Below are 19,121 nucleotides of genomic sequence, written 5' to 3'. Positions count from 1 at the left end.
TCCAGCTCACCTAGAATAAAATCCAAAGGCTTTACCACGGTCCCATGCTACCTCTATGACTCTTCCCCCCTGTCATTCCATGCTACCTCCACTGGCTTTCCTGTTGTTCCTCTAACATTCCAGGCTTTCTCCAAGTTCAGGGCCTTTACATTGGCCTGTTCCCTGTGTCTGAAATTGCCCTTTTACATAACAGCATGACTCTTTTACAACCTTCAGATTTTTCTCAAGTGTCACATTCTCAAGGAGGTCTTCCCTGGGCATATTATCTACAGTTTCAACACTCCCCTTTACTCACCTCCCATCCCCGTTCCTGCTTTATTTTTCACTCCTTAGCCAATCTGATATACAGTTTACTTAATTTGTCTTACTTATTATAAGTTTCTCTCACCAAGCTGCATGAGGTCAGAGGTTTGCCTGTTTTCTTCACTACTATGTCCCTGGTCATAATAGGTGATTACTTAGGAAATATTTGTTAAATACATAAATGAATACCTGCAAGTCACTCCCCGCCCCACAGTTCATTCAAACCTAGTCATGTCACCTTATCAATGATGCCTTTCCTGAAGATCCTATACAAAGTAGCACCTTTCCCCCTACATACACACAGAGATCATTACTGAATCTCCTCACCGTTCTTTTTCCAAAAAATTGCATTTAGCACATTTTGACATATTATATATTCATGTATTTATTCTCTCTTCCCTTCCCTGTGGATTCTAATTTCCATGAAGGCTGGGACTGTATCCTCAGGGCCTTAGAACAGCCCTTGACTCTTGGTAGGTACTCAGTAGCTATTTTTTTTTTTTTTAGATTAATTTGTGCTTTTATTTGCCAGTACTAACTACAGTGGCCTGCAAACTTTTTTGATCTAAAAGGTACATTTTACATCACGATCCAACAAACACACACATATATAATATGTATACATATATAAAAGTGAAACAAAAGTTTTGCCAAAAACGTCTACCCTGAGTGTTCTTTTTTTTTTTAAACCAAGGATGAATTTCACTGACACATCATAATCACCAAAGTGCCCAGTTCATCTTAGGGTTCACTTTAATGAAATGAATAGTATTGCACGTTCTACAGGTTTGGACAAAAGTACGGTGACATAAAATCATTATAATGTCATACAAAGTATTTTCACCGCTTATAAAAACTTCTGTACTCTATGTATTCATCTCTCCTCTCCCCCCAAATCCTGGCAACAATTGATCTTTTTATTGTCCCCATAGTTTTGCCTTTTCCAGAATGGCACATAGTTGGAATCTTTTTTTTTTTTTTTTCCTTTAAAAGAGAGGTTCAAAGCCTTTATGTCTGTAAGACTATTCATGGCCCACCCACGCGTGGACCTGACAGGCTCTAGGTGGCAAACTCCCCCACTAAATACCGTAGCTTTCCTTCCAATACTGAGCCCTGTCGCACTGGTCCTGCCCAGCAGCCACGTGGAGGTGCAGGGGAACACGTGTTGGGTATTTGCTCATAGGAAGGCTACAAGCTTTGTGCCCCTTCTCACAATGAACCCAGATTCCTGTCGGGTGTGTTGTAAACACACGAGCCATTTCTTCAGGCCCCCTGCTCTGAGCACACCCCAAGTAGCTATTTCTTGGATTAATTAATGAACCAGTTCGGTCCGATAGTCTTCCCGCCACAATCACGAACTCTGTCAGGGTGGCTATGAGCTTCCAGCACGATCAAGAGAAGCTCGCCTGCGAGCACTCTAAACTCCTTCATCTCCCGTGCCTCTTCAAAGAAAGGCGATGCCCTTTGCAGGGAACTGCAAAAACATCGGTGTTCCCCATTTCATTTCTGCTCCTAAAATTTAACCACTGAATTAACAGCTCAGGCGAACGCAGCGAAGAAAAGTATTTAGCAAATTACTTTGTAAACTGTCTTTGTAGTCTGTCTGTAAACTAACTTAAATTTAACGGATTTACTCCACTTTATACCACTGTCGCACGGTGGGAGAACAAAAGCTAGTTCCCAGTAGGCGGGAGCCGGCCCCAACCAGCCAGGATCTGCGCCCTCCCGCCCCCGACAGGATTGGTCCAGGCTCCGCAGGCACCGCCCTGGTCGGGCAGCCTGCGCCCTCGTGGGCGGGGCCGTCCCGTGAGGCGCGTGGGAGGAGCGAGGCGGGGCGGCCCGTGCGTCTTCCAGTCCACCGAGCTCAGGATTGGCTGAGGTTCGGCAGGCACAGCCGCGGCCGGGCATCCGCCCGCATATGGGCGGGGTTGTCCCGTGAGGCGCGTGGGGCAGGCGGGGCTGGGCTGGGCTGGGCTGGGCTGGGCTGGGGCTCGGCTTGGGCTGGCGTTGGGGATGCTGCAGCTGGGCCGACCTGCGGGACTTGAGCCTTGGCCCAAGGGATGGCCAACGTGCGGGTGGCCGTGAGAGTCCGGCCCCTCAGCAAGAGGTGAGTCTGGGAGGGAGGGAGGGGGCGCCTGAGGCGTCAAATGAGCTGAGAGGAGGGCGAGGTCCTCGCCTCTCCCTCCAGTGATTCCGGCGCGGAGAAATCAGACACAAAGTGGCCCAAGGGTCCAGCGTCCGGAAACTGTAAAAGCCTGGCGGGACAAAACCTCGCTGGGGTTGGGTTTTCGATTAGTGCCCTGGCGGGGAGCGGTTAGTGGATGGCCTCAGGGTGGCCTACCCTGTGTCCCTGGAGTCCTGCCAGCAGGAGTTTTGAGGGGCCGCGGCTCCAGTCTTTTTTTTTTTTTAACATCCTTTTTGGAGTATAATTGCTTTACAATGGTGTGTCAGTTTCTGCTTTATAACAAAGTGAATCATATATCCCCATATCCCCTCCCTCTTGCACCTCCCTATCCCACCCCTCTAGGTGGTCACAAAGCACCGAGCTGATCTCCCTGTGCTATGCGGCTGCTTCCCACTAGCTATCTATTTTACATTTGGTCGTGTATATATGTCCATGCCACTCTCTCACTTCATCCCAGCTTACCCTTCCCCCTTCCCGTGTCCTCAAGTCCATTCTCGACGTCTGTGTCTTTATTCCTGTCCTGCCTCTAGGTTCTTCAGAACCTTTTTTTTTCCCCCCATATATATGTGTTAGCATACGGTACTTGTTTTTCTCTTTCTTGATGCATGGTGTGGGCCTTTCTCCCTGGGTACACCGAGAAGGGCTGGGAAAAGGGGAGAGGGATCGGGCGGTCTCCTGTCTCTCCTTGGTGGCTCTGGAGTACCTGTGAGGAATGGGGCAGAATTGTGTGCGTGCCTGTGTGCACATGGGTTTCTCTGTGAAGATGTGGAGGAAAGCAGATTGTAAGGTATGAGAGGGAAACGGAGGCTCAGAGAGACGGTGGTTTCATTCGGTGCTCGACAGCAGAACTGGCAAGAAGGGGAAGTTGTTTTAACCCCTTCCCGCAACGTAGTCAGTGTCCATTTCCTCATGCGTGAATCTGATCCTGCACTTCTCAGCTGTTGAGGCATCCAGGGTCCGGCCGTGTAATTTCTTTCCCTTCTTACTGATTTTCCACTCATAGGTTTGGAAAGTCAGGGAAGGCTTCACAGAAGGGTTGGTGCTTGAACCCAAACGCTTTTAAAAGAGCTGCTAGAGTCTGCTGACAGGTGGAGAAGGTGTAAAGAGCATTCCGTGAGAACACTGAGAGCGAAGGACTTAGGCTGTTAGGAAACAGAAAAGTTTCAGTTGTTTGAGGAGAGGGTGTGTGGAGGGAGATGAGTAGTAGGAGATAAAGCTGGCAGAATGTGGTTTGGGACCTGAAGGCACATATTGGAACTATTTGGGAGGCACAGACTCAGTTAACAAAGTCATTGGATCTTATGTGGTACTTGGAAAGAAATCTTAGAGGTCAAGCTTCCATTCTTAATTTTTCCAGATGAGAAAATGGTCTTGTTTAAGATCTAAAAGTAGGTAAGAGCCGAGATTCCTTTCACCAGACCAAGCCGCTCCTTCCTGAGATAACAGAAAAGTTGGACTTCTTTCTCAGATGCCTGTTTGCTCAGTAGGACTAGAATAGACCATCAGTAAAATGATAATATGGGAAGTGGCTTTGGTGCCCTTCCTTCTACCTCACAGTTGTTTCCCATAATCAGAAAATCCATGTCTCATTATAAGATGCTGCCCCTTGTTTGTCCCAAATCATCCATCATTGAGAAAACATGTTTTCTTCTGCCAATACTGTAGGCTCTGGAACACTAGCCACTGCTCTGGCAAAAGTTACTTTTCATGCACTATATTCCCTTTCTGTGCTCTTCTTTTTAAATCTGTGAAATAGTGTAACTATTTTAATGGGTTTTTTGGTGAAGATCAAATGAAAGGGTATATTAAAAATACTTAGAACAGAGCCTGGCTCATTTTAAGTGTCCAGTAGAGTGCTAGCTATGTAATTTTTAACAGCTGCTTTTATTCCTCCCTCTTCTTAGCTGTCTTTTTTTTTTTTTTTAAGTTTTACAAATGAATAGATCAGTGGAAATGGCTTGGTTATTTTCTCCTCTAGGGCGGTGATTCTCAAATTATAGGAGACATACAGTCCACCTGGGAAGCTTGTTATAATGCAAGTTGTTAACAGGAGTTCCAATTAACTAGCCCCACCTTCTCGCATAATTCTGATGAAGGTAACCTGTGGACCACACTTTGAGAAACACTGTCCTAGGAGTAACTGTGTAACTGAGGATTTATTCCTGTGCAAAATCTTTAACCCTAACGAATGAATGCCTGTTGGTAGAATTCAGGACCGAGAGACATCAGTAGACTTCCTATGAGCTCTGTGCAGTCCGCTGCCCAGTTGAGGTTGGTGCCCTTTCTTTCCCTTCTGCTCAACTTTAATTTGTCCTCATTTTGTTTTAGAATATTTTGGAACCACTAGATTACCAATGGCAGTGGTCCAGGCAGGGGAAGGGCAGCATCTCACCCACCTTTAGTGCCATATCTTTCTGTCAAGAGGTCAAGTTCAAGACCCTTTTTTCTTTTGGCTGCTTTATGCTAAAAAGTCCTAGATAAATCCTCAAAAAAGGGCTTACTTTAAAAAATTAAATAGATTTGCAAATGTTATTGCATATTTTCCCCCTTATTTTCTTTATTGTGCAAATTTACTATATCCTGTGTATTTTATAGTGGGTGGAGGGAGAATAAAACCTACTTTTAAATGCAGAGAGGAAAAAAATTATCTTAACACCAAAGATGAAAGATTTTCTTTAGGAGAGCTGAGGACTGGGGGCAGGAGGTGTAATTTTATGATGCTGGGGGACAAAGAATATCCCTGCTGCCTTAAGTACTGTCTTGTATGAAATGTGAAAGAAAGAGCATCAGGGCCTTGAGGAAATTTAAGTAACAGAAATGTCATCACCTGGGAGAGGGAAATTTTTTATCCAGGGCTTTATCCCAAACACACTGATAGGTTTAAAAAAATAATCTTAAATGTAAAGACCCCTGTCTCACTGTGCAGCCCTTGCCAACCCCCAGCCCCCAAATCCTCAAGGTCACATCCTGGAAACCCTGAGGAAAGATAAAAATGAGACTGAATATATTTGCTCAACTTTCAGGTCTCAGGCCAGGAGTAATTGAATTGATAACTTTCTTTGTAGTAGAAAAAGTGCCCATGAGTTAACTCTCATCTATTAACATTCTGACCTTAAGCACTTTAGCAAAAGTTCTTTATGTTGTGAAAAAGGATTTCATATCTAGAATGGAGTGTATTCCATTCATTTTGGCCTTAAGGTATATGGATCATATGGATTAAGCCCCTTAAAGTGAATTTAGGGGTTGCATAGTTGTTAGCAGTGTTACTACAGAACTGCAAGTTTAGGAAGATTCTTAAGGATCTTGGCTCTCATTCTGATTTAGGAAGACAGAAGGAAAGGATTTGGGAAGCATGTTCTCAGGTCTCAACAGAGAGGACTCCAAAACCTTTTTTGTTATTTTCTGTGCTCAGAATATCAGAGAAAATGAGAAGTGATGCCATGCTGTGTGCTGAGCAGAGGATATTCTCCACGGTTTCCAAGCCCGATTTCTAAGTCATATGGCTTTGTGGTTAGACAGATCTGGGTTGAAATTTCAGCTCTGCCACTGCTAGCTGTGTGACCTTGGACAAGTTACATAATTTCTCTCAGCCTTGGTCTTCATTCTGAAAAAATGAAGATATGTTAGGAAGCTATGTCAGGAGGGTGTGTTAAGAGGATTGCATAAGATGAAGTATAGTACATACTCTACTTAATACAGTGCCTGGCACATAGAGGGTGCCCAACAACGGTGACTCTTCACTGTTCCCAAGCCAAATTCTAATAATCCAGGGAAGTGTGCCAACTAGGGGACTGCTTGATATGATGCTGATAGCCATTAATGGAGACGGACACCCCAGTTATGGAGACAGCAGTAGGGAAACACTTTGTCCCAATAGCGCTGTTCTCAGCTGCTCTTTTCTTTTTAAAAAAAAATAAATTTATTTATTTATTTATTTATTTTTGGCTGCATTGGGTCTTCGTTGCTGTGTGTGGGCTTTCTCTAGTTGCGGCGAGCGGGGGCTACTCTTCGTCGTGGTGCACAGGCTTCTCATTGCAGTGGCTTCTCTTGTTGTGGAGCACAGGTCCTAGGCGCGCGGGCTTCAGTAGTTGTGGCCCACGGGCTCAGTAGTTGTGGCCCATGGGCTTAGTTGCTCTGCGGCATGTGGGATCTTCCCAGACCAAGGCTCAAACCCGTGTCCCCTGCATTGGCAGGTGGATTCTTAACCACTGTGCCACCAAGGAAGTGCCTCTTTTCTTGATTAACTTAAAGAAGCAATATTTCTTCTCATATGGGTTGTGTTTTGTTTCTAGGGAGACCAAAGAAGGGGGAAGAATTATTGTGGAAGTTGATGGCAAAGTGGCAAAAATCAGGAATTTAAAGGTAAGCGTGAAATTGTTTTCCTTTTTCTTTCCACTGAGGAGCTAGTATTATTACAGGGCTTCTGTGGGTGAAGGTGGGTATGTGAATGTGTTTAGAGAGGGGGATTGGGAGAGGGAAGGGCATGTATGGGGAGTTGTGGGAAGAGCTTTGCGCAACCACAAAGCAAATATAAAAATACAGCAGGAAAGAAGTTCCAGGGATGTGGCTGCTGCAGCCCAAGTTCTATCAAGTGGGGTACAGCTGTTTTGGAAACTGGTCAGTAGTTGTTCTGAAAGTAAACACTAAGAGTGTTATGGGGGCTGTGGCCAACTGGAATCATGCTGGGGACAATCCATGCATATATTTAACTCACTCGACCACCAGTTAGACTTCGGCTCAAGTCTCTTATTGGATATCACTTCATCTAGAAGCATTACCAGGCTTTTAGTATCCATCTGCTAATGCAGGACTCTTCTTTTGGCCGTAGTGAAGGCGAAGTAAGAGACTTTAGATCTCAGAAGAGAGTCAGTCACTAGCCCGAGTTTTGCTACAAATTCTCTTTTACAGATCTGACTGATCTTTGAGTCACGATCGGACAAGTACTGGCAACTTCCTCCCCTACCCTTCACCCCTTCCTAGGGCTAATTTCCTCCATCCCATTCCTCCATTTCCCAGGCCAGTGGAAGTGGAAGGGATTCTTTCGAAAGAACAAATGGCCCTTGAGCAGTGGAGAGGGACGGGGCAGCCGGCCATGTGACTATTGCTGTGGTCAGCTTGCAGGTGGTACTGAGCATTCCTGAGAGCTGAGGAAGCTGACTTGCAGGACGAGGGTTATCTGGATCCCAGGGCCCCCAGCCATGCCCACTCTTGTGTTACTCCTCTGATGTGATCTGTTTCTTTTTGTCAGTAGCTCTCTGCTGAAAGAGAAGCCTGCCAGACTTTCAACAGGAGCTCCCCGGGGGCAAAAGACCTTTCATTCTCTGCTGTCTCTTATTTATGTCTCTGTTGCCTAATCACTTCAGCTGCTTTGTTCTGAGAGCCCATATTTTTGGTTCTTAAGAATAAATTCTGGCCAAGATCAAACTCTAATCTGCCCCCTGCACACCTCGCTGACTGCTTACTTCACTGAAGCCAGTTATCCACTAAGAATCTCTTAGTCATTCTGGCAGCCTCATTCTATTGTGGCTTATGGTACCTAGTTCAAAGGATTGTTTCTCCCTGTCCAGAGTCTAAATTTTAAATAGTAAGATAGGCATTTCTGTGAATAATGCCATTCTCCCCAGTACCTGGAGGTCACTACAGTTCTAAGCTCTGGCTCTGCCCTCATCTACCTTGGGCAGTTGGAGTGGTCCTAACTCTTCTGTCCAACATGCTTTCTCATTCAATGGGGGTGGATACCCCAAAGACCTCTGTGTTTGCCCTAGGTTGATAGAGCCTGTCAGGCCCAGGGACTGAATTACTCATGTACTACCAGTATCTTCTACAGAAATACTTAGAGAAGAAATGATAGTAAGAAGAAGAGGCCCAGAGAAGGAAAGGCTTTTTCTCCCAAGCTGTCTCATGCCTCATAGGGCTGGTTCGTATGTGGGTTGATATGTGATAGTATGATAGACAGGCATTTAATTCTCTGGGGCTTCATTGTACCTAACAAGATGAAAACAAAGGTTACTTTTTCTTTTTCAGGTAGATATGATAAAGATTCTCATGATCAGTTCAGGTATCTCTAGCTACAGCAGAGAGGAATCAAGTGCTACTGGCCAGATTCTGATATTATAGTAGAGAAGACACTGGATCCTATGTTTGATTTTAGGTGGACGGTCGACCCAGTGGCTTTGGCGACTCCCGGGAGAAGGTTGTGGCATTTGGCTTTGATTACTGCTACTGGTCAGTCGACCCAGAGGACCCCCAGCATGCATCTCAGGATGTGGTAATGTCATTTTTCCTTCACTCTCCCCAGCTCTTTATAATTGGATAGTTATTGGGAAATTAACATGGAATCTGGGCCCTGGCTATTTCTTACTTATGGTAGTTTGGTCAGAAACTAATAATGTTTTGATCTGGGAAGTGGTAGTGAGAGGCATCAGTTGCAGAAAGAGCAAAGGAGATAAGAAAAGACTGCTTGTTGAGGGCACGGAAATTGACTAGTGTCCATTTAGGCTTGGACCTCCGTCTGATTCAGATGGGTACGAGGTAGTTCAGGCAGTGTTCTGCTCCTGTGGTAGGTGAATGGGCTCACCTCAAACTTGACCTTGTGTTGTATGCAGCAGAAGGGCCCATGAGTCGTAGAGACTGGTATCTTCTTTGATTCTTAGGCTTGTGCTCCTAGGCTGAGTGTAAAGGGCTGGACAGTTAGTCTGCCAGCCTGGAATGTATGTAAGAGGCGAATTCCGTTCATCTGCTGAGGATTGAGAGGATGAGCCAAGCCTGTACTGGCTGGTGCTGTAGGTCACCCTTCCTGCTGATTAGCTCTCCCATAAGTTTCTGAGGCAGCAGGTCTGGCCAGGTGGGTCTACAGGACTTCTCTCTGTTTCTGTGAAGCAGCAGCCTTGTCCTGGTTGGAGCACTGTCAAAGGTCATGCATTTAGTCCCCATGATGTCCAGCAAGCCTTGCCTGATTCAAGTCTGTGACCACAGACAATAGTCCTCACCCTAGTAGCTGCCAGGGTCCTTTCTAAAATTAGAAAAATCATTTATTTGGCCTTTCAGATGTTCTTTCTTACATGTGAAAGAGAATACTAGAGGAATATGTCTTTAGGAAAAAACATTGAAAATGGAAAAATTTTGGGGAGAACCCTAGACAACCATTGCCTATCAGTGCATACATCTTTGAATAAAAAGCCAAAGTGTGTCTTCTGCTAAGTATGTTAGTCTTTTGTGAAACTTTTCCTAATTATGCCAAAGAAACAATGTTATCAAGCCTGAGTGACTTGGAGGACAGCATAGGCATACCTCGTTTTATTGCACTTTGCTTTATTGCCTTAATGGATACTGCATTTTTTACAAATTGAAGGTTTGTGGCAACCCTGCATCAAGCAAGTCTATCCGTGCCATTTTTCATAACATTTATTCACTTCGTGTCTCTGTGTCATATTTTGGTAATTCTCGTAATATTTATAACTTTTTCATTATTATTATATTTTTTATGATGATCCCCGGTCAGTGATCTTTGACGTCACCACTATGACTCACTGATGGCTCAGATGATGGTTAGCATTTTTTAGTCATAAAGAATTTTCAAATTAAGGTATGTTCAGTGCTTTTTAGACATAATGCTATTACACACTTAGTAGACTGCAGTATAGTGTAAACATGACTTTTGTCTGCACTTGGAAACCAAAAAATGCATGTGACTGGCTTTGTTGCAATTATTTGCTTTATTGTGTTGGTCTGGAAGCGGACCTGTAACATCTCCGAGGTCTGCCTGTACTGATTTTCTGCTGATACAGACTTCTGAAGATGATTGAACTTCTGAAGATGATTGGATAATTCTAAACCATGGAAGTATAATTCCCCATCCATCCCTTTTGAGGGGAATATGTGGAAACAAGACCCTAGACCACTGTGAGATTTGTTGTTTCAGTGGGTCCCTTCTATTATAATATGAGCACCCCACTTTTTTTTTTTTTTTTCGGTACGCGGGCCTCTCACTGTTGTGGCCTCTCCCGTTGTGGAGCACAGGCTCCTGACGCGCAGGCTCAGCGGCCATGGCTCACGGGCCCAGCTGCTCCGCGGCATGTGGGATCTTCCCAGACCAGGGCATGAACCCGTGTCCCCTGCATCGGCAGGCGGACTCTCAACCACTGTGCCACCAGGGAAGCCCGAGCACCCCACTTTTGTAGTCACAGTGTGTTTGCTGTAAATGCTCAGCAGAAAGGGGCAGTATGGGTATTACCTGGCCCCTACCAAGTCTTCTCCATCCTTTGGAGGATGAGGGCACTGGCAGGTCCAGGCTTATCTTGTGGCCCTTGACTTTTATCCCAGCACTCAAGCAGGTAAGAGGTATCTGGTTACTGGTGTTTGTATTGTTCCACTGAGATCCTCCAAGAAGAGCCAGGAAAGGAAGTGACTCTCAAATAAAAGCATGGGACTCCTAAAGCAGTTCACCGTTGTGACAGTATTTGTGGTATCGAAGACAGTGGTCTTTCTATTAGCAGAAAGTGTGAGCATTCTGATGGCTCTTTCCATCCTTCTTGATCATAGCATACTTAGGACTGTTCTGTACATAAGAAACATTAACTATTTTGTGTAACATATTTTGGGTTTTTTTTTTTTTTTTGCGATATGCGGGCCTCTCACTGTTGTGGCCTCTCCCGTTGCGGAGCACAGGCTCCGGATGTGCAGGCTCAGCGTCCATGGCTCACGGGCCCAGCCGCTCCGCGGCATGTGGGATCTTCACGGACTGGGGCACGAACCCGTGTCCCCTGCATCAGCAGGCGGACTCTCAACCACTGCGCCACCAGGGAAGCCCTGTGTAACATTTGATAGATAATCTGGGAAGTATGTGTAAACTAAACAAAACTACATATCTATATCTATATATCAGCAAGCCCAGGTATAATTTTGGTATGAGGCTCACTTTTTATATTTATGTAGCTTAAGTGTATAAAATTGCCTAGTGGAAACCCAGAAGCCCATAGAGGAGGGGAATTCATAAATATGATTCCTTTTCTGTTGCCTGATTTGAAGTTCAATGGAAAGATCAAATGGCATTTGGACAGGAAGCCTGTGCAGAGAGATAAAACCAGTGTCTCCCAAGGTTTATTCTGGCTTGTTTACTAATTGTCTAAGGCACTCATTCGTTACGAGAGGGAAGGAAAGGAATATCTGACACAGGCTGGAGGAGGGCCAGCGGTCCCAGAATGGTGGCAAGACTAACATCCACATGATTTGGTTGGAGGGACTCATCGCTTTGACACAGAAATTGGAGCCCAGTCTTAACCCTAATGATTACGGCTCTGAAGTCACCAGGGATAGGAAAGGCAGATTATCATAAAATCATAGGACTTGGCATAAGAAAGCATTTAGATGTCATCTGTTTCATCTTCTCCCAAAGTACAGCAGTCCTCTCTACTGTCTTTGTGATCGTATTTTGGCGGGTGGGGGGAAAGGGGCCAGTCTTATTGAAGTATAATTTTGGTACAGTAAAATTCACCATTTAGTGTACAGTGTACAGTTCTGTGAGTTTGGACAAACACATACAGTTGTATAACTTACACTACAATAAGTATATAAAACAGTGCATCATCCCCCAAATTCCTTCATGTCCCTTTGTAGTCAGACTGTTCTTACCCACCCAGCCCCTGGCAACTGCTGATCTGTTTTCTTCCCTACAGTTTTGTCTGTTCCATAATGTTGTATAAATGTAATAAAATAGTATGTAGCCTTTTGAGTCTGGCTTACTTAGCATGATGTATCAATACATGATATTCACCTCTGCTGTTTTGTGTACCACGTATCATTCTGATCTATTCAGACTCATTTACGTCATCTTCTTGCCCTAAAGAAACCTCATGGCTTTGGAAACACCAACTCTAATTGCACAGAGTAAGGGACCAAGTCCCTGGAGGACTGTGCCTCCTTTTGTGAAGGAAGGACTGTCATCACCCTCAGAAGAACAGCACTGATTTCAGAATATCCAGATATCTGAGGAAAAATTTTCCCCACGGGCCTGAGGGGGATTTTGAGCAACATCATAAGGCATTGCTTGATGGATGTTGACGAGAAGTCACATGTTCAGTGTTGGTGCTGCTTTCTCCTCGTAGTCTCTTAGAGCGTTAGAACTTGAAGGGAACTTAGCAGTCCTCTAGGCCAGGCTTCCCCAACCTTAGCACTGTTGATATTTTGGCTGGTTAATTCTTTGTTGTAGGGAGTCTGTCCTGGGCATTGCAGAATCTTTAGCAGCATCCCTGGCCTCTACCCATTAGGTGCTGGTAGCAGTCCCAATCGTGACAATGAAAAATGTTTCCAGGCAAGGCCCACTCATCTAGGCCACCCTCTCCTGTTCCAGATACAGCGTGTAACTTACATGGTCTTCTACAGGCAGTTAATGCCAAAGTGGGACTGGACCCTTGCCTGCTGTGGTGGCCTTTGCATTGCATTGTACCACTCTACCTCCCTCTCTTTATGTTTATGTTACAGCCTCAAAAGATAGGTTCAAGATTAAAATTCCTTTGTGCTTTAGCACTTGCCAGTCCTTAGTGGTGACACACTTGAACACATAGATCAGGTGTCAACCAATATGAGCCTCTAGAGAGCAAATCGGCTACTGCAAGTTCTGCTGAGAGGCAGCTTCCTTGTTAAATATCTATAGACTCTAAGTGTTTATCATTTCATTTGACTTTCTTCCAAAATCTATTAAGCCTATATTATTTACTCCATTTTATAGATAAGGAAACCGAGCCACAGAACGGCTACAAGACTTGCCTGAGTCACTTAACCAGTAAGTGGTAGAGCAGGGATTCAAAGCCAAGACTGTCTGGCTCTAAATTCTATGTCGTGTCCACCAAGCCTCACTGACTCTCAAAATTAAACAAATCTCATTCAGTCTGCTAGTGACCTGGTCCTCTCTTTATGCATATTATCTAATTTAATCCCTTCAACAGCCTGAAAGGTAGAAGATTTTATTCTTCTTCTATAGTTGAGGAAATTTAGGATAAGAGCGATATGATCTGCCCAAAGTCACACAACAAGAAAATGAGTCTTAGATTTGAAAACAGGATCATCTGAATGCAAAGTTCATATTCTTTACTAAACTACAGTGTAAAAAGATAAAAAGACGGATATAGGAAAAGGAAGAGATGGAAAGTTGAGGAGAGAGGGTGAAGGGAAAGAGAGAGAGAGAGAGAGAAAAGGTTATAGTGAATGGGGACTAGCAGGGGATTATACTACCTGACTTGTCCATTACCCCATGACCCTGATGTCATCAGCATCCTATTCTTTTTTTAAAAATTTATTTATTTTGGCTGTGTTTCGGGTCTTTGTTGCTGTGCACGGGCTTTCTCTGGTTGCTATGAGCAGGGGCTACTCTTTGTCGTGGTGCGCGGGCTTCTCATTGTGGTAGCTTCTCTTGTTGCGGAGCGTGGACTCTAGGCGTGCAGGCTTCAGTAGTTGTGACACACAGGCTCAGTAGTTGTGGCTCGTGGGCTCTAGAGCGCAGGCTCAGTAGTTTTGGTGCACGGGCTTAGTTGCTCCGCGGCATGTGGGATCTTCCCGGAGCAGGACTCGAACCCGTGTTCCCTGCATTGGCAGGCGGATTCTTTTTTTTTGTGGTACGCGGGCCTCTCACTACCATGGCCTCTCCCGCCGCGGAGCACAGGCCCCGGACGCGCAGGCCCAGCAGCCACGGCCCATGGGCCCAGCCACCCCGCGGCACGTGGGATCCCCCCAGACCAGGACACGAACCTGTGTCCCCCGCACTGGCAGGCGGACTCCCAACCACTGCGTCACCAGGGAAGCCCGGCAGGCGGATTCTTAACCACTGCACCACCAGGGAAGTCCCCAGCGTCCCATTCTTAAGGGAGGTCGTTACTGACCTAATTGTGTTTTCAGTCTTTATTAACATTTGGACTTGCAGCCAAGGCTTTTCTTAAAAATTGACCTGCATTTTATCTGCCTTGAATCTGTATTAATCAGCTTCTTCTCTTGAAGTTAGACCTGGATTTGAATTCAGGCACGGCCACTTACCAGCTGGCTTACTTTGGGACAAGTCACTTAACCTCTCTGAGTCCTAGTCTTTTCAACTTGAGTTACTCTGAAGAGGAAACAAATAATGATGTGAAGTGTTCAGCCCAGGGCTTGACAGCTAAAAGTGGAATGTGAGGTCATGAGTGCTGTGGCTTGGGTCCCTGTTGTGATTACCACTATCACAGTACAAGAGAAGTGAGGCCCATGCTTCTTTCTAAGAGCTGAACTAGATCTGAAAATCTTCTTTGAATCTGGTTGTGATCCCTTCTGGGATCAGCATGCTCCACTTGGAAAATTAACTTCCCTCCCTTCCTCCTGGTCAGGAACATCTGTTGGAGCGGGAGTCCTCTGCACAAGCATTTTGTGTTTGGGTGATTGTATGTTTGTAAAACTTTCCATGAGGAGCATTAGCTCAGCTTTACCCACCAAGGACTGTGAGTGGCTGTCAAAACAAGTGTAGACTGAGTCAACAGAAAGTGCGTCAGGAACAAAAAGCTACCCAGCCCTTGTGGGACGTAATTGCTTCTATTCTCCTGGGAATCTTTATTTTAAAATGCTCTGTTATTTGGCTAAAACACAATAGTTAAAAAACCTGTAGCTTTTCCAGATGAAATATCGTGAGTGAGCAGAGATTTCCTCCCCACAGCCACCACATTCAAAACTGAAATTATAGCAGCAATGTGATTATGCTTGTTGTTGTTTTAACACTGTTTCATCTCCATAATACACTGAACACCAAACAACACACAGAGAACATCCATTGCTTACCCCCAAAGAGCCCTGCCAAGGGGCAAGGTGGGGAGGAGTGTGTGTGTGTGTGTGTGTGTGTGTGTGTGTGTGTGCGCGCGTGTGCTCGTGCATGTGCGTTTGTGTTACAGGTTCTTTGGTGAGTATTTTCTCCAGTTCTGGACTTCAGCTTGAGGATGTTAGGAACTTGGAGAGGCTTCAGAGGAAAACCCCACACACCCCAAAATGATTAAAGGGCTGGCTGCAGGAACCAAAAGGAAAGCCACTGTCAGTGTAGTGCACCTCATGTGCATTCTGCATGTGATGATTTAATGAAGGAATGTTGCTCCAGAGACGGGAAGACAGGTAATAATAATGCTCTACAGGTACAGAACATGATGATTTTAATAGTTTATGGAGCATTAGAACCAGCTGGTCTTCATTGCCATTTGGAGAAAATAGAGGATTTCAGATTAAATTGCAGAGGATTGTTTATAAAGACATGAAGAGTAACTTGTGCAGAGTTTTTGAATCTGGATATGTGGCACCTAAATAGTTTGACTTTAGAATTCCAGAATGTTGGTGTTAGAAGAAATGCTAGAGACCATCATGGCACGTATTTTAAAGATGAAGGCCTAGAGAGACAAAAATAGTAGTTAATAGGATTTTTTTTTTCTTTTTGGCCGGTCCAGAGTTGTGCTTGGTGTTGCAGGGAAATGCCTGTTGCTTATTCTAGTGACAGGATCATGAACTGCAACACATAGTTTCCTGCAGGGCAGGAAGTGTGCTGCTTAGCAGAATCCCAAGGAAAGATCTTGTTCTTGAGACTGGGCCTATCCCTGGCTCTGTACTCGTCAAGATGAGGAAATTACACTATTGCCATTTAGTAGCATGGGCGTGGGAAGGCATTGAGTGACTGTTATCATCGGTTCTGTAACATGACCAGGCTGGGGCTAGTTACTGCTGCCACAGAAGCAGCATTTCTTTCTGGGGACTGCAACCCATTATAAGATGAAGACAAGTGATCTATGATCTCCTCTGCTTCGGAAAGTAAGTAGGGTGAGGTGGAGAGGGGTATGGCTGTCACTTCTTTTGTATCTCCTGAACTTGGAGTATGAATGAAGGCTTTGGAGAAAGAGGAAAGAAGGTGGAAGAGCTACGGAAACTGAAGAGGGACCTTGGAGGAGCAAGAGGAGGGGCAAACATGAAGAAGAAACTAAGGTGAGAAGGAATTTGAGAGTTCACAGAGGGGTTAGGGGTATATCACTTTTTACAGTAAATATTATTATCTCCAATTTAGGTACAGGAGCAGGCTCAGATAGGTTGAGTAGCTTGCTTGAAGGTCACCAGCCAAGTGATAGAACCAGCATTCAAACCTTTGACTGTGTGATTCTAAAGTCCAAGCTCTCAAATGCTGCACCACACACAGCTCCATTTATTTCTGTATTTCCAGTGTTGCACATCTTAAGTGATCAGTTAGTGGTTATTGAGTTGATAATTCAATTTATGGTTCAGTGGATAAGTGATAAGTTAGCACTCTGCCTTCTTGAATCTTGCTGCCCGTTTTGAGGAGGCCTTGCAGTTTGCCTAAGTTGGAGAACCATAGACATCTATGAATTTCTCTGTGCATCCCTTTCCCTAATGCATGTATGTGCTAGGGCAGCTGGGGAGCGTGTGGGCGTCAAAGGATTTTCTCATGAATATTTGCAGAGCTGTGTACATTCCAGCGCTAGTGCTATTTCTTCCCAACCAAGATGGAGACAGAAGTTGAAGGGAGAGAAGTTTATAAGAAAAAGCCTTTTTGTTCAATAATTGGATGGGGCTCTTCTGGCGTGAGTGGGGGAAGGGAGATTACCATGAGTGCTTCATTTCAGTAAGTTCCCTCTGCCAATAGCACAGCTGCTCAGCTCCATAAGCATGTCCATGGGCTGGATTTTAAAGGAATAAGGTCATTCTTTTGGCTTCTTCTAACTCATTTTTTCCCCCTCTCTGGAAACTTGATTATGAATTTTTAAAGGGTAGCTTTTAGACTCAGAAAAATCTGAAGAACAGAGATCCTTGACACTTAATGCTTGCTGTTGGTGCTGGATGCCTTTACAAAAATGAACAGCAGAAACTAGAGAAATCTTTTAAAATGCAACAGCTTGTTTGGATTCTTTTTTCTCCTCTGTGAGTCAAGGGTAACAGGAATTTCTGGTTGTATCTGGAGTCCTTGAGATTTAGGCTTGGGAGAGAGGTTATCTGTAGGGGTGGCATGCCCAAATTTTGATAGTCAACTGGAAAGCTGGTGCAGCCTAAGCATAAATACAGATAGAGGTCCTGAGCTAGGTGTCCTTGATGTTCCCCAGAAGTTCTCTTGCTTGCATCTGCAGTGCTGAGAAGTTGCCCTATTCTCCACTCCCTTTACACTTGAATTTGTCCTGGGTTTATAAGGATTGTCAGTTAATTGCTTAAAGAAATGATGATGGAGGTGATCACTTTGAGGGTCTTTGGAAAAACTGATTTGCAAAATCGTGTGAACAAGAGGATATAAGATGAAGCGCAGCCCTTTGAACAAAAGGTCTGTGTGTCCACCACAGCAGAGGTGTGCACAGGCAGACTGGTAACAGTAGCCTTCTCCAGAAGAAGCCACCTGGTCTGCATCACCAGGTGCTAAATTCTCTCCCACATACTTGCACAGTAAGCCTGTGTCCAAGTCCCCTCTCAGCACCTTTCAATGGTCCTCTGTTTGTGGGAGCCAGTCCAGCTGACCAACAAAAGGCCCCTTCTAAGTGCAGTGTTCTGAAAAGGGTTCAGAAAGTATGGGGAAAGGAGCAGGACTGGTCTCTCTCTAGTTCTATGCTCAGCAGAAAGCAGACAACTGCATAAAATGTGTCAGTAGATTAATTAGTTTATTAAAATACTTTGCTATGAAAGCAATACAAGCTAACTGGAAAACGTTCAAACAGTCCAGAAGGGGGTAATGTAAAAGGTGAAAATCGCTTCCCCTTCCATGCCTCCCCACTGGTCTCATTCTCCAGAGGTAACCACTGTCGGCAGTTCTTTGCTATCCTTTCAGACATTCTCTAATCATAAGTAAGCATATATAGTATGTCTCTTTTAAAAAAAAATACTAAGGGGCTTACACTCTGTACTTTTTTTCAACTTGCTTTATTCTATGCAACTTATCTTGGCCCTAATTTATTTGTAGTACCTATAGTTCTACCTCATTGTTTTAATGCTACATGGAATTCCATGCTATAAAGGTATTGTAGTTTAACTAGTTTTCTAATGATGGATAGTTAGAATATTTCCAGCTAACTATATAATACCATATATTATTACATATTATATAATTATAATTCCAAAATTTTGTAATTCTGCTGTTATATAATATATATTATATTATGTTTCTACTATTCACTATAATACTAGAATGATCATCTTTGCATTTTTGCAAGTGTAACCGTAAGGTAAATTTCTAGAAGTGCAGTTGCATGTTCAGAGAGTATGTATATTTTAAATTTCAATAGATTTTTGTCTAATTGTCTTTCAAAAAGATTGTACCAATTTACATGCTTAACAATAGTGTATCAGAATACTTTATCACATTCCTTGTCAATACTAGGGTGTTATCAAACTCTTTAATCTTTGTCTATCTTGTAGGTAGAAATGGTATCTTATCTTTGGCTTTTCTTTTTATTATAATTGGGATTGAGCATCTTTGTATGTTTCTGGGCCATTTGTATATTTTGTTCCCTGTGAATTGTGTGTTCATATATTTTTTCCCCATTTTTCTACCGTATTGTTCATCTTTTGCTTTTTTTTTTTAAAGATTTATTTATTTATTTATTTTTGGCTGCTTCAGGTTAGTTGCGGCATGCAGGATCTTCGTTGAGGCATG

General features: G+C 44.2%; 1 protein-coding gene and 1 non-coding gene across 2 annotated transcripts in view; one reads left to right on the top strand and one right to left on the bottom strand.

Annotated features, from left to right (window-relative positions):
* Positions 1 to 1,463: 1,463 nt before the first annotated feature.
* Positions 1,464 to 1,593, bottom strand: LOC115845200 (small nucleolar RNA SNORA11). Its single transcript, XR_004036361.1, has one exon. It is a non-coding gene; the product is annotated as a small nucleolar RNA SNORA11 (small nucleolar RNA).
* A 700-nt stretch (positions 1,594 to 2,293) lies between these two features.
* The window catches only part of STARD9 (StAR related lipid transfer domain containing 9), a 130,076-nt gene continuing 113,248 nt past the window's right edge, over positions 2,294 to 19,121 (top strand). Inside the window, exons 1-3 of the mRNA XM_060294406.2 lie at positions 2,294 to 2,410; positions 6,781 to 6,850; positions 8,640 to 8,756. Of these exons, the coding sequence (XP_060150389.1) occupies positions 2,364 to 2,410; positions 6,781 to 6,850; positions 8,640 to 8,756 (234 nt within the window). The 5' untranslated portion in view covers positions 2,294 to 2,363. The remainder of the gene's footprint in view (positions 2,411 to 6,780; positions 6,851 to 8,639; positions 8,757 to 19,121) is intronic.

Source organism: Globicephala melas, chromosome 2 (assembly GCF_963455315.2).
Source record: "Globicephala melas chromosome 2, mGloMel1.2, whole genome shotgun sequence".
Taxonomy (NCBI): Eukaryota; Metazoa; Chordata; class Mammalia; order Artiodactyla; family Delphinidae; genus Globicephala; species Globicephala melas.
This window is presented reverse-complemented; position numbering and strand designations above follow the sequence as displayed.